The sequence below is a fragment of the Mixophyes fleayi genome, chromosome 2, assembly GCF_038048845.1.
Source record: "Mixophyes fleayi isolate aMixFle1 chromosome 2, aMixFle1.hap1, whole genome shotgun sequence".
Lineage (NCBI taxonomy): Eukaryota > Metazoa > Chordata > Amphibia > Anura > Limnodynastidae > Mixophyes > Mixophyes fleayi.
This window is the reverse complement of record NC_134403.1, coordinates 357,632,842-357,649,448: the sequence shown is the minus strand read 5'-3', so window position 1 is coordinate 357,649,448 and position 16,607 is coordinate 357,632,842. Positions and strand designations below refer to the sequence as shown.

General features: G+C 40.2%; 1 protein-coding gene across 1 annotated transcript in view; it reads right to left on the bottom strand.

Annotated features, from left to right (window-relative positions):
- Window positions 1-5,606: 5,606 nt before the first annotated feature.
- Window positions 5,607-16,607, bottom strand: part of MRPS6 (mitochondrial ribosomal protein S6) — a 31,355-nt gene continuing 20,354 nt past the window's right edge. The window contains exons 2-3 of the mRNA XM_075197218.1: window positions 12,628-12,767; window positions 5,607-5,854 (exon numbers count right to left, since the gene is read on the bottom strand). Of these exons, the coding sequence (XP_075053319.1) occupies window positions 5,662-5,854; window positions 12,628-12,767 (333 nt within the window). The 3' untranslated portion in view covers window positions 5,607-5,661. The remainder of the gene's footprint in view (window positions 5,855-12,627; window positions 12,768-16,607) is intronic.

The following is a 16,607-nucleotide window of genomic DNA, read 5'->3' as shown; positions in this document are numbered from 1 at the left end:
AGATAGGATTGACTGAAAATTACATTTATGTATGGAATGGTTTGGTTTACAGTAACTCAGATTAAACTAGGAGCGCATTTTGGGTAAATCAGTCTGCTCTTAGTGGCGGGACATAGTGTTTAACAGCAGGTGTGACATAGATATTTTTTTTTGGGGGGGGGGTAGTCATTTTTAGACAGACCAGGTGGTTTTGTGCCGATTAGTCTGTTCATACCCACATTTCACGTATGCCAAGGTGGGTCTTGTTATGACATATAGTAATATAGTATTTCCCATATACTGATCTACATGTTTCTATTCAGCATTTATTTTATTAGAAAGTCAATGTGTTTATAGGTATCATGCTAGGCAAATTACTCCCACAACAGCTGAAGAGTAACTTTTAATAGTGTTTGTAGATTATTGAAAAAGTTTCGAAATCATATCCCATATTTTATTTTTCAATAGTGTAAATTTGTGTAGTTTATTGGATTATTTTTACTTTTGAACTTATACTTAATAGATCTAGTTACTAATGTGATAGTTAAGAACTCCAGTTCTATAAATATCCACACTAAGGGGCATATTCAGTTAGCTCTGTGATCACGGTAGCGCGGAGTGTGTATTACCGACGGTAATATGGTACCACAATAACGCAGATTTTTCTTTGCAACCCTATGGATAAAGGAAATGTGTTCAAACCCATACTCTAGGGATAAGAAACAGAACAGCAAGTTACCATAACAAGCTGGTAGCTTAGTAATTATAATACCAAAACCTACGGAGCTATGTTAAACAATTGGTAAGTGCTGTTATTATTGATACATGCTATTAGAATTCACTATAACATAATTGGCAATAACTTTTCTTAAATTTATAATATTATGATCTAATTTACTTTTGCATTTGTGTTGGTGATATACCTGGTACCACTGCAGGTTCTGTGCGTTGGTGAGATACCTGGTACCACTGCTCTGGTTCTGTGCATTGGTGATATACCTGGTACCACTGCTCTGGTTCTGTGTGTTGGTGATACACCTGGTACCACTGCTCTGGTTCTCTGGGTTGGTGATACACCTGGTACCAGTGCTCTGGCTCTCTGGGTTGGAGATACACCTGGTACCACTGCTCTGGTTCTGTGTGTTGGTGATATACCTGGTACCACTGCTCTGGTTCTCTGGGTTGGTGATACACCTGGTACCAGTGCTCTGGCTCTCTGGGTTGGAGATACACCTGGTACCACTGCTCTGGTTCTGTGTGTTGGTGATATACCTGGTACCACTGCTCTGGTTCTCTGGGTTGGTGATATACTTGGTACCATTGCTCTGGTTCTGTGCGTTGGTGATATACCTGGTACCACTGCTCTGGTTCTCTGGGTTGGTGATATACCTGGTACCATTGCTCTGGTTCTGTGTGTTGGTGATATACCTGGTACCATTGCTCTGGTTCTGTGTGTTGGTGATACACCTGGTACCATTGCTCTGGTTCTGTGCGTTGGTGATATACCTGGTACCATTGCTCTGGGTCTGTGTGTTGGTGATATACCTGGTACCACTGCTCTGGTTCTGTGTGTTGGTGATACACCTGGTACCATTGCTCTGGTTCTGTGTGTTGGTGATATACCTGGTACCACTGCTCTGGTTCTTTGGGTTGGTGATATACCTGGTACCATTGCTCTGGTTCTGTGTGTTGGTTCACTCTCTGGTACCACTGATCTGTCTCTGTGTGTTGGTAATGGTCACTGTACAGCGCTGCGGAATTGGTGGCGCTATATAAATAAATGATGAATGTTAGGACTTTCCAAATTGAACGCTGGCTAAATCTTTAATACTTGTCATGAGAACGGACTTGCTAAACTTCATAATTTATTTAAGGGGTTGAATTTATTGTATTTATTAACCTGATTAAGATGGTGAGGATAACGTTGAAGGAGAGCTCTGATCAACAGCGGTTAACATCAAGTAGACATCTCAGGGGTTGATTGTCATAACCTGTGTTACAGGTAATCAATTACATTCCATTGGATGCTAAACCTCCTAGACATCACTCATCTGCCCTCTCAAGTCCCTCCGGGGATGAGATGGTGTTACAGCAGTTCGCTACTGAAAGGGTCAGTTGGGGCTAACAAATTAAGTAAAGTCCAGAGCCAAAAGTTTTGAGAATGGCATAAATATTATTTTTCACTAAGTCTGCTGCCTCAGTTTTTATGATGTCAATTTGCATATACTCCAGAATGTCATGAACAATGATCAGATGAATTGCAATTCATTTTAAAGTCCCTCTTTGCCATGACAATGAACTTTATCTCAAAAACAATATTTACACTGCATTTCAGGCTGCCACAAAAGGACCAGCTGACATCAGGTCAGTGATTCTCTCGTTAACACAGGTGAGTGTTGACGAGGACAAGGCTGGAGATCACTCTGTCATGCTGTTGAGTGAGAATAACAAACTTAAAGCTTTAAAAGGAGGGTGGTGCTTGAAATCATTGTTCTTCCTCTGTTAACCATGGTTAGCTGCAAAGGAAAGAAGTGCAGTCATCATTGCTTTGCACAAAAAGGGCTTCACAAGCATGAATATTGCTGCTAGTAACATTGCACCTAAATCAACCATTTATCGGATCATCAAGAATTTCAAGGAGAGAGATTCAATAGTTGTGAAGAAGGCTTCAGGGCACCCAAGAATGTCCAGCAAGCACCAGGACTGTCTCCTAAAGTTGGATGAGCTGCCGGATCTGGGCACCACCAGTGCAGATCTTGCTCAGGAATGGCAGCAGGCAGGTGTGAGTGCATCTACACGCACAGTGAGGCGAAGACTTTTGGAGAATGGCCTGGTGTCAAGAAAACCAGCAAAGAAGCCACTTCTCTCCAGGAAAAACATCAGGGACAGAATGATATTCTGCAAAAGGTACAGGGATTGGACTGATGAGGACTGGGGTAAAGTCATTTTTTCTGATGAATCCCCTTTCAGATTGTTTGGGGCATCTGAAAAAACGCTTGTCCGGAGAAGGAAAGGTGAGCGCTACCATCAGTCCTGTATCATGCCAACAGTAAAGCACCCTGAGACCATTCATGTGTGGGGTTGCTTCTCAGCCAAGGGAGTGGGCTCACTCACAATTTTGCCTAAGAACACAGCCATGAATAAAGAATGGTATTAAAACATCCTCCAAGAGCAACTTCTCCCAACCCTCCAAGAACAGTTTGGTGATGAACAATGCCTTTTCCAGCATGATGGAGCACCTTGCCATAAGGCAAAAGTGATAACTAAGTGGCTTGGGGATCAAAACATCTAAATTTTGGGTCCATGGCCTTGAAACTCCCAAGACCTTACTCCCATTGAGAACTTGTGGTCAATCCTAAAGAGGGGGGGGGCGTCTACAAACAAAAACCCACAAATTCTAACAAACTCCAAGCATTGATTAGACAAGAATGGGCGGCCATCAGTCTGTATGTGGCCCAGAAGCTGATTGACACCATGCCAGGGCGAATTGCAGAAGTCTTCAAAAAGAAAGGTCAACACTGCAAATATTGACTCTTTGCCTAAACTTAATGTAATTGTCAATAAAAGCCTTTGACCCTTATGAAATGCTTGTAATTTTACTTCAGTATACCATCGCAACATCTGACAAAAAGGTCTAAAAACATTGAAGCAGCAAACTTTGTGAAAACCAATATTTGTGTCATTCTCAAAACTGTTGGCCATGAGTGTACTTCTCTAACATAGGGCTAGCAAAATATGTAAAATATACCATTTAATAAAATAATGTTCAAAATGATTTTATGTTCCACTCAATTTGGCTGATTTTTGTTTAGAAAATAAAAATATAATTAAACTTCCATTCACTGTTATCACATTTAAGGGCAAGGCTACATAAGACTACCAAATCTCTACCATTAACCTATACAGTGTTTTGTACAGTTAACCGCTAAGTATTAATACAGTTTATTTAGACTCTAATGTTCCACCCAGACAAAACAGAGCTCAATTATAAGTAAATATAACTTTGTGTTCCATGACATTTGTTGCTGAGATTTTGTCTGGTCACTAATGAAAACTAAAGCTAAAAAATGTCACAAAATTATAAGACTAAAAAGGACAGTGCTGTGTCTTACTACTAGAAAACATTAATGCAGATTATCTTCCTAAAGTTCAAACTACTTATTTATTATTTTAAAGTGAAACCAAATTCATTTTACAAAATTAATATATTGTTTGCAGTATAAATGTATTCTGGGTTTAGAAATTAACAAGCCCATTGTTTATCTTGCTCCCAGGGATTCATCATCATCATCATCACCATTTATTTATATAGCGCCATTTATTCCGCAGCGCTGTACAGAGAACTCCCTCACATCAGTCCCTGCCCCATTGGAGCTTACAGTCTAAATTCCCTAACATACACACACAGACAGACAGACAGGGTCAATTTGTTAGCAGCCAATTAACCTACCAGTATGTTTTTGGAGTGTGGGAGGAAACCGGAGCAACCGGAGGAAACCCATGCAAACACGGGGAGAACATACAAACTCCTCACAGATAAGGCCATGGTTGGGAATTGAACTCAAGACCCCAATGCTGTGAGGCAGAAGTGCTAACCACTTAGCCATCATGCTGCTACATATTTGAAATGACCCTGAAGGGGTAGTCATGTTGTTGCGTTCACGGGAGATTTCGGTCAGTGTTAGCACTGGCAATCTTAAAGTGGAGTCTAACGAACGCCCCGGTCTTCACCAAACATTTTTTTTAAAAAATGTACAGTGTACAAGGGGTACCCCAATCTAAAATACAGTGCATAGAGAGGAGGAATCCTGCATGGACAGTAAGCTAGTCTTGCTTGGGGAAATGGTGATATCTTTCCTCCCTTAAGCCCCCAAACTTCTACAATGTCAATGAAAAAGCAAACATAACATGCAAACACTCCTAGTCACCAATTTCATAGGTGTCACATCGGTCACCTCATGGGAGAAAGACACGGCTGGTGACGGGGGAGGAACTACCTACCGCCATTACAACCGTTATCTTTGTAGCATCTACCCTGCAATAAAACCGCACATCAGAGAGTGTCTGAAAGTGTAGAATCCATCCAATAATTCCTTGTTGGTCCCAAATAAGACGAGATATATTCCAGCTTGTCCTATTCATTTTGGGAGTTTAAATGATTTTTTTGGGGGGGTTGTAAGTTAAATATTTTGGGTTGGGGAGAAGTAAAGCAAGAGAAAACTATGACACATGGGAGCGCTAATAAAAATACATTTAAAATAGCATTTTAAGCATAAGTAATAGAACAAAAAAAAACATGGCTGCTACAAACACAGAAATAAAAACCTCATGGAAGTCACCGTCTCTGCATCTTCCAGGATTTCTGGTTTTTAGAACCTGTTCAGGATCGTGGTTCTACCCACAGACAGGGCTTCCTCAGAGACCTCTCCGGCTCCTAAAGACTTGATGGGCTACATTACCATTTATACTGATTCAGCTTAGATTACATAAAGTGTTCGGATTAAATCCCACAATTGAAGTCTGGAATGTCAGGGTAACACTTAATGTATTCTACCTCCATGGTTTATATCGGGAAATGTCATTTCAGGGTATAGTGTAAAATTGACTACATTGTAAAATCAAATGACTTTTAAACGGTTTTCAAAATGTTTTATTATTTTATAGCAAACTGTTACATTTATGTCATTTCTTCTTCCGCCGGCTGAATTTGGCCTCAATATTGGTATCTGGAAGTATTCCCTGACAAGGTCTCTCGGGTTTCTTTTCTTCCTCGTGTTTCAGAATAGTCTGTCTGACAACATCAATATCACGGCTTAAATGGTCGGTCATACGTGTAACGATTGTGGGTGGAGCATAAAAGTCAACCAAAAAGTACCTGGAAAAACAAACAAAATATTTAGAGACTTCCAGAATACAGTTTTACATTAAACAAAAAACATGTTCTAAGAAAAACATCCTTTGTGTGGCCCTCATATTTGGGTGTCATCATGTAGACTAGTCACCAATATTTTTGGTGTGCACACCACTGTTCTTGTACTACTTAGAAGAGCTACTGTTGTTTGCAACAATCCTCCAGTCCATATGGTGTAACCCCCCCCAACATCCTCTAGACTCTCTGACGAGCAGACGACCCTTTGTCTTATGTCTGCACCTCCTTTGCCAAACTCGTCTGTACTTGTTCTCTTTTTATGTGTGATAGTGTTTTGTATGATCTGTACCGCTATCTGGCACCGTGTCGTTTTGTGGCACTTTATAAATAAACAATGATGATGATGATGATGATGATGATGATATTTACCAAGTGTTTGCGTCTCCAAAACACTCAACATGGTAATTTATTCGGCAAAGTTTGTATGTTACATTCATATAAAAAGCTAGACATTTATAAACACCCATCCTGAAAAGCAAACATCTCCTAAAGGCCTTTTTTAATTGTCCACTAAAGATAGGGACCACATTTCCGCTAGCACACCATAATCGCCAGAATTGAAGCCAGAAACGAAACAAACGCCATGTGCTTCTAATGTGGAGAGCACAAAACTTGCATATGGGAAAGGGAACCAGGCCACTAATAGATAAAGACAAACTGGATATAAAAATGGCTAGCTTGTCAGTTACCATAAGCTCCAGTTACACTGAATCTATAAGTGTTGACAATGAACTACCATAGCCAAAACAACACAAGAAATCAACTAATAAAAAAATAGAAAAGAAAAGGAAAAATAAAAATCCATATCCCCTTTTTCCAGCAGATATGTATAAAACTACATATATGACACCCTTTTACTCTGGAAAATTACAATTTGTGTTAAATTATTGGCGTCTCCAAATGTTGACATTTCCCTATTTTCATGAAAGTAATCTTCAGCGGAATTAGAAAGCATGTTTTTGTCCCTATTTTTCTTCTGCATTTTATTATTAAAATGGAAACAAATATTTATTCAAATTATGTTTCCAAAAGAAAAAAAAAAAAAGGAAGTTATTTTCTATGTAGCCAACATTCCTCAAGATCACAACAATGGGTACAAAATACTACCATCATCAAGGGGTTAAAGAAGGATAGTAAGTCACTTATGCATTTTCCACGTCTGTAAATTGGGTATCCTAAGCTTCTCAATCCATGTACAAGACCTCAGCTTGATGTAAGCGGAAGTCAGAGATTGCAATTGAGTGCGACATTGTATAGACGCTCAGAAGCTTTCATCCAGACTGCAGACTATTCCTTTCAAAAATACTTCTTTACAGAGAGACCATTTAAATGCAACATACAGTCGCTGCTGCTTGCTTACAAACTAACTGCAAAGCAACTTTTCCGTAACGTCCAATTCATGTATCATAAGTAAATAGCAGAAGACGGATGAGACAGGTTCAACAAGCAGGCTAGCAGTTAAAAATTGTGCCTGCCACTGTTGCTGGGGTGTGGAAGGAAACAATTAGCCTAGTTACTATTGCAATGACAGGAGCATTTTAGGCAAGAAATTTAAGCAGAACAATCGAGAAAGGAGAAATGTATTTCAACAATGCCTCTTAAATTTATATTTGAATTCCTAATCTTAACAAGGCAGAGATCTTGAACTGTTTAGGAGTGGGGTCATTTACAAATTATGGATGATAAAACAGCAAGTGGGGGCTCGTGTGGTAGGTGGTAACGCTTGCACACATAGCAGAACTCAGCCCAGAGCTGCGTAAGATAGAATCAGAGACAGTGGAAATTTCCACTATGCAGAGAGCTGTATGAGGGAGGGTGGGAGTAAGCTGGTCCCTGTACTGAATCTCCCGCCCCGCTTCTGTGCAAGCTATTAGCTTCATCCAACAGATGCATAGGCAGAAAGGATCGTGGCTAGTGGGTATGAAAATATAGGACTCCATTGCAGGAATGTGTGAGATAACAAAGAGAAAGAGCAATAATAATAATAACAATAACAATAATATATATATATATATATATATATATATATATATATATATATATATATATATAAATATACATACATACATACATACACACTACACTTATGCATGCCACTAGCAAGTAGGATAGACAGATAGACTATAAAAAACACATTGTGTGCATTAAAAGCACATTTTATTTATGTATTTAATGTTTTTTAAAAAGCCACATTTTTAATAATGATCATAATGTTAAGAATTGTTCATTTAATAATGAATATATTTTTTTTATGCGTTCCAATGTGACGTTGTGTTGCACATACGCTTGAGCGTGTACCGCAGTTTGTAGCGTGTATTTAAATACAGCAAGTAACTTTTAGGCAGAGCGAACTTACACCCAGATTAAAATCGAAATGCACCTTCCGATACGTTTGGATTTGAATACTGTCAGAATTGTGCACAAGTTCCGTGCTCTTCTGTAAACCTCAAGCTGCATTAGAACATGAATCAGGCCCAAAGTGATAAATTAGTTGCTGTGGGTTCCATCACATCTGTGCCATTAGGGTCACTAAATACAAACTTGTATCCATTACAAAGGAGTACACCGATCAGCCACAACATTAAAACCACTGACAAGTGAAGTGAATAACATTGATTATCTTGTTACAAGGGCACCTGTCATGGGGAGGGATATATTAGACAGCAAGTGATCAGTCATTTCTTGAAGATGATGTGTTGGAAGCAGGAAAAATGGCCAAGTAAGAATCTGAGCGACTTTGACAAGGGCCAAATTGTGATGGCTAGATGACTGGGTCAGAGCATCTCCAAAATGGGAGTTCTCGTGGGGAGTTCCCGTTATGCAGTGGTTAGTACCTACCAAAAGTGGTCCAAGGAAGGACAACCAGTGAACTGTTGATAGGGTCATGGGCGCCCAAGGCTCACTGATACACATGAGGAGCGAAGAGTAGCCCATCTGGTCCAATCCCAAAGAAGAGCTACTGTAGCACAAATTGCTGGAAAAGTTAATGGTAGCTATGATAGAAAGGTGTCAGAAACTCAGTGCATGTGGACGGCCAAGTGCCTGTGTGTCCTTTACCTGGGGAAGAGATAGCACCAGGATGCACTACGGGAAGAAGGCAAGCCAGCGGAGACAATGTGATGCTCTGGGCATTGTTCTGCTGGGAAACTTTGGATCCTGGCATTCATGTGGGTATTACTTTGACACACATACCACCAACCTAAACATTATTTCAGATCAAGTACACCCCTTCATAGCAACGGTATCCCCTGACAGCAGTGGTCTCTTCCAGCAGGATAATGCGCCCTGCTGCACTGCAAAAAATGTTCAGGCCCCACCTGGCAACTTACAGGCCTTAAAATATCTGGTGCTAACGTCTTGGTGCCAGATACCACAGGACACCTTCAGAGCCAGGCCGGGCTTCAATAGGAAAGACAACACTAGGTGCCCTCACTCAGATACAAAGTAAATAGGCAGGGCCCCACCCCTCCTTAAACACTACCCCTCCTGCCCACCCCGGTTCAGTGGGTGAAGAGGTGTAGTGTGTAACTGTGGTACCTGAAGCAACAACATGCACCCAAGACCTCTTCACATGACCTTTAATTTACAATCAAATGATTTCCTCACATGCCCCTTATGTGCCCATACAACCTTCCAAATGCCCCTTATTACCTCCCACATGCCAATTACAAGCCCATCAGACCTCCCCATATGCCATCAGTCCTGTTGACAATGAAAATTATAATCCACATATCACTAGACCCTCACCCAAAGTAAATTGTCTCTCAGTCTCTATAGCGATTCCCTCACACAAAACACTGAACCCTCGTATTACACTGTGATTCTGACTCTGCATATCGGGCATGTCTATCTGTAATCACACTGATGCCATGTCTCATATAGAGGGCCACCCTCAATGTAATATCAATAGGGTGTGGGGCACATAAAATTGGAATTCCTGTATACAATAATATCCCTGAATACTACTAAACTCCACGTTTCACTGTGCTCCCTACTCTCCCCACTAAAGACTATCACGCACACCACTTAACCCCCAATTATTAGACTACGCCTCCCCCTCTATGTGGTAATATCTGTACTTACCTTGTCGTTCTTGATACGACGGGGCAGCTCCGAGTCATTGATAGACTGGGAGCGCACCGCGCAGTGATGAGATCATCGCGCAGCGCACATCCAGCCTATCAGTGTCTGCCACATCACGAGGTACAAATTTAATATAAAAATACATTTTAAAACAGTTTAATTCAAGGGGGCAGGAGGGACAGACAGGCAATCCTGTTTAGTTTGTGTCTCCATAATCTTTGTGTACATTCAATGTATACTACTAACCAATAATATTAAATTATGAATACAAATAAATCACTCTGTACAGATCCTCAAAAGTCTTATCTGTTATCAATATATTAATTGAAAATCGCTGCTGTAAAACTCCATCTAATGTGTCGGAAGGTTTGGAAAGCCTTTGGCGGGGGTGACGCTGCACAGAGTTAACTGTCCCGCTACAGGCAGTGTTGTGTGTTAATGGTACAGGAATTATCCAAATACTTAGCAGACACACCCTGTAAACTTCAGACTTTACTGGTAGCTTGTTAAATTAAAAAGGAGACATCTACTCCAATTTTATTTTTATAAAAAATAAAATTGATAGTCCTCAGTTGACAAAAAAGATGAGATTTTAATTATATTAGTTATTTTATTTTGTCGACTCAAATACCCACTCTCCCTCCCTCTTCTCCCTACGCAGCAGACTTTAAACCGGTAGTATCGGAATGTTCCCAATTGCTCGTTAATGTAATAGTTCCATCCTCCTAGAGCACAAGGGTTAACCGAGAACAGGTAACCCTTGCACAGTTTCCACCGGCTACACAAGACTGGTGATTAGCCAGCTTAGTGCCATCACTTGTTGCCTAGCAGCCCTCCAGGACACCCACCGAGATGCTGTTACATCCCAGCACTCACAAAGAATTTAACAAACCAACAAAAAGCCAATGGACATCTTACAAAATAGGGGATAAAAAATGACTTATTAAAACAGTTTGCTTGGACAATGGCACCATTTACATGTCTCCCAGAGCTTTTACTTCAAAGAGCATCAAAGTGTATAACTGTGTCGTGGGTTTCAACTACAGTCCTGCTAAGTAGTAAAATAAAAACCATGAAAAAAAATTGAAAGACTAAAATACTGTATTAAAGTTCGATATTAATTACCTCACTGATTTTTAAAATGAGGTGCAGAGGAATTTTACATTCCCATTCATACTTACGAAAGCCATATAAACCCTTAATTTAAAACCTACAAATAGCACTTTAATTGCAGATTAGAAAACACATGCCAAACACTGATGATCCCTGATAAGGGTGAAACCGTCTGTAGGTAGGATTCTATCTCAGCACTGTTGGTCTGAATAGCTGGAGGGTTAAAGCACTGACTCAGGGTTGCTATACAATTGTCCCTTCCCAGAAGACACTTTTGCTAAAAAGGAATCGCCCCAGGTTTGGTTTTCTTGTACCATGGTAATGCTATACCATTTTCCATAACCAGCAAAGCACTTGTTGCTATGGAATTATAAAACATTTGTTAATTCTGTTCAAACACCATTAAATGAGCTATAACAGAATGGGGTTGGGTACGTTATTTCGGTTGCGATTAGAGCGACACTGATTATAGTGACATAAATATATCGAAGACTATGAGGCCGATGTCAGTGTTAAAGTGGCAATGGCAGTACCCAGCGCCTTACCCTCATGTGAATAGTTATACGGCAGCATGGTGGCCAAGTGGTTAGCACTTCTGCCTCACAGCACTGGGGTCATGAGTTCAATTCCCGACCATGGCCTTATCTCTGAGGAGTTTGTATGTTCTCCCCGTGTTTGCGTGGGATTCCTCTGGGTGCTCCAGTTTTCTCCCACACTCCAAAAACATACTGGTAGGTTAATTGTCTGCTATCAAAATTGACCCTAGTCTCTGTGTGTGTGTGTGTGTGTGTGTGTTAAGGGATTTAGATTGTAAGCCCCAATGGGGCAGGGGCTGATGTGAAGGAGTTCTCTGTACAGAGCTGCGGAATTAGTGGCGCTATATAAATAACATGATGATGATGATAGTAACCGTAATCCTAACCCTGACCTTAACCCTAAACCTAACCCATAGTTAGTATTATCAGTGCGCCGGGTCCTGGGTCCTTTAAAAGCGGAAAACTGAGTATCGCCGTTTTATGTGACGTCAATTTCTGTAGTCGCCAATGATAGGACACCCATCGGGAATGGTCTGTGTCACCTTCATGGTAAGTCTATTTTTTTTTATTAATGTTGGCCTCATAGTCTTTTATATATCTATGTCGATGTAGTCAGTGTCATGTATAGTCACTCGGAATGGTGACTACAATCAATCAGAATGTTACTGTACAAGAATCTCTGGTCCACTTTTATAAAGCTCCACGAAAGGTAACCACTTATACACTTACATGAACATTATCCAAATATATGTTTGATAGAGTTGTCATAACTAATGAAAAAGAGGTCACTTACATGTGTAAAGAACTATCTGCAACTACAGCTTTACAGTAACACAGCGACTTAAAACCTACAGTTACGTAATACACATACTTCATGGCTGCACTGCAAGTGGACCACAAGTCATTTAAAAATGACTTGCCCAACACTTGTCTTTAAAATTGTTTTAAAAAAAATACAAAAAAAAAACAAAAAAAAAAAAAACATACCCTCCTCGAATGTGACGCTGGCTGTGCTTGAACACTTTGTAAGGCAGAGCCTTTTCCCCAAGGTTTTCCAGATTCCGTACGATGGCCCCCTTTTCCATCAGCGTCTCTATTGTACGCTTGAGGGTAGCCACGGTCTCAGGCTGAAACAAAACAGAAAGAAAAAAAATCATTTGAGCTTTCCAATACGTGTCGCCTGCCTGACAGACCAGGTACTGTGACACAACAAATAACAGTTCATTTGCGTGTCTGTAATTGACCCCATATGGAGCATGTTACCTGATCAAACAGCATCAGTCTTCCAGTTTTTCCTTCAGATACACATATTGCTGTTATATTGATATTAATCACTGTCACAACGCAAAGGATGCTCAAAAGCCAGATGAAGGAAAATATTAGAACTAGCTACATTCCTCATGCATTTACAACTCAGTGACAACGGAGGCAGACATTTTGTAGGCTGAACCAAGTTTCCTAGGGGGTGGAGTCAGGCTGCAGGCTCATGAATATATTGGTTCATCCCACAATATGGCTTCTGCTCTGCTGTGTGTGGGTGAGAAGTGAACTTTCATTGCCTTATTGCTATAACAGACGTACTAATAAAAATGTAAAGAAAAAAATGTGACATCAGGCCTTTTAGAGAAGAGAGAAAATGGTTATTAATTCATTCTGATGGACTAATATTATATTTCCAAAATATCGACTCATCCAATGGCTTTTAAACATACACAATGGTTAACCCTGCTACCATAAGGAGCTTCTCAGACATTGATCCTTACTAATTTAGCAATACCTCACAAATAAAATCCAAGTATTATATAAAAAGAAGAAAAAAAGCCATTTGTGAAATGATCGCTAATACTTTTCAGAGCACTGCACAGCTTTTTGCCAACAGCAATAAAAATGTATTTCATATAGATTTTTATCCGGATAAAGAAATCAGCCGGAGCTTTGGAACGCACCAGCAGTTGTTACATTCAGCTTCGTATTTTTGATTTTAATACAATATTTGGATTCTGTTGTCTAGACTTTATCTGCCTGGAACTAATCAAATATGGATGGATGGAACACACTATTGTACAGTCAAGCTCATAAATATTGGGACATTGACACAATTCTCATATTTTGGGCTCTATACACCACCACAATGGATTTGAAATGAAACAAACAAGATGTGCTTTAACTGCAGACTTTGAGCTTTAATTTGAGGGTATTTACATCCAAATCAGGTGAACGATGTAGGAATTACTATGGTTTCTACATGTGCCTATAAACCACCGCACGTTAATATGGCAGCAATATGATCTTCAAATGGTCTAGTGCAGACTGTTCAAACATCAAATGTTCAAAAGTTACTTTTAAAGCTTGGAAAATCTGTCGAAAAAACTGTGCCGGAACTCGGTGTTCGTTGAGTTCTATGGCAAAAAAGCACTATATATAAATATATATATTTACATTAGCTGACACACACAATAACATATTTATATAATAACAGCTATGCTATCCCATCTATACTAATAGAGTAATCGAAACCTGTTGAGTTTGTATAATATACTCTGTTTACTGTTTTATATTATATGAGTGTTACAACTAGAATGTTAATTGAGAATACAAAACATTCTAAATGAAGCTACATCTTGTGACCAGTCTTTCTTGAAAATATAACCATAACTTTACTATATAAAATATTGGTCCTGTGGATAGGAATTATATTTCTTAGGTTAGACCAGAACTGCCTTTGCAAGGAGTTTGCGATGGTAATGATCATAAATGTTATTAAATTGCTGTCACCAAACTAGTGACAAGAGTCTCATGTTAGTGGAAAACCTGGATCATTCCACCTGGTGCTCAGCCTATGGCTTCACACTGGCCTCAATTACCCCCTCACATTATGACCCTGCCCCTATCACATGTAGCTCTGTCCTCATTAACATAAACAAATGAGTAGTTGGACATATAAAGAACCTAAAGGGAGCACAAAGACACGTGGAAGGTTGCAGACAGTAATCTTGTTCTACAGTGCAGCCTTTGCCAATGGTGTGTGGACTGAACCAATCCTCCCAACAATGCAGCCTAGTAATCCAGTAGGAACTGAGGTCATCACCAAGTCCTCTTTTATTGTACATAAATGGCAAGTGCCCTTTAAAATTAATCTGAAAAAAGCCCATGTACACGGCTACGTTCCAACAACTAGATAAGCGATAATTCTACACATGACAATCATATGGGGGAATCCAAAAATAAAGACACCCCATATCAGCTGAATCAAGCCTCCCCAAAGAGATTCCTTCTTGGTATGGTCCAAATGTTGGTGGATCCTCAGCTAGGTCTATTTATGAGAACAACCTCTCTCTCCTGTGTGCGCTAAAGACGCCCACCCCTCTCCTTCCTGCAAGTACCCGAAATTTGTTTAATGAGGAAGGAAAGAGAAGTCAGAGAAAAGAGTTAAGGAAAGAGAGGGATGGAGAAGGGGAAGGCAGAGCACTAACAATTACCATTGATGGCCGACTTATACACTGTTTCCCTCTGGTCCAAAAACAGTAAAGAAAAATAAAGATTTGGTGGTATATTTACTGAACTGCGGGTTTGAAAAAGTGGAGATGTTATCTATAGCAACCAATCATATTCTAGATGTCATTTTGTAGAATGTACTAAATAAATCATCTCCAGTTGTCAAACCCGCAGTTTAGTAAATAGTGCCTTTAACAAAATAGGTTTCAGGTCATGTCAGAAGTAATCAAGTGCTGCGACAACGCACATTACTGGTTGAGGTTAGGGTACATCTAAAAAGAGCTAAATATAACAAGTGGTTTATTCACAGACTAACGGAGAAGTGAGTTTCATTTTTGTGCAAGGAAACCAATCCTTCTGGGCTGGGTGCGATGTCCACGAAAAGGTGAAATTCAATGTTAATTAATCTCCCAGATTAACAATATTCATGGCAAAAATGAAATAACCGTTAGAGGATTATTTTTTTTTTCTCTCCAACAATGAAACACTTATTAACTTTAACCGTTGGTTCCACAATGCAGACTTTCTTCTACCCAGCAGCGAGAGCTTAGGGCACAGCAAGAGGTACGTCTGCTTGGCAAGATACTGAACTGGTCCTGTGACTTGTGCTCTACGGCCTGTGCTCTCAGCCACCGGACGTACAAAGGACTAATTAGCTTCAGAAGAGGCTTTCCTACTTGTACAACAACAGACTGGAGAACGGGGCTTTCCTGGTGCAGAAAGTTGGCAAAGGTCCAATGACAAATGACCCCCTGCATCACAGGAGTCCGTTCAGAAATGTGGTCTGTGAAGCAGAGCCCCCCTTGAAGGTCCCTAGAACCCTTGCATCCTCAGATACACCAACCACAGTTATCACTGTGTCAGTAGAGATAACAAGGCAAGATGTAGCAGACCCATTTTGACAGCATCTATACCGTTCCTGTCCAGCAGGCGGCCCTCTGAGCATTCACCTGTGGCCCCCAGCTCCTTCCTGTTGTATCGTTAGAGGTGTTCGCTATAGCATATTTTTACATACAAGAAATGCACACTTTGTGTATTGGTGTAGTTAATGCAATACAGAGAAGGATGAAGTCTGGAGAAATCCCAGGAGGCCAATGGACCTAAAACCATTACTATTGGTCTCTAAGTTTTGGAAGTCATTCCTATTGATTTAACGAATGGACATCTTTCCTGGTTCCCAGATTTCACCGTTTGGCTCCTGACACAGGATTAAGGGCTGAAACTCTCTCTCAGCACTGTACATACATTTTCAGCTGTGACTCTTATTACTGCATGCAGATAATAGTATAGGTTCCCTAAAAGCACACTCTTTCTTGGATATAGGTGGCCTCTGTAAGCCAAGGACACAACCAGTCATGTATTTTTATTGCTAAAGTTCCACCCCTGTGTAAGGCCTCACCCGGCAGATTGTCCACAAGATTAACCATTGCTATCTACCTTATACGTAGAGTTTCCAGTGTTCGTCTCTTTGG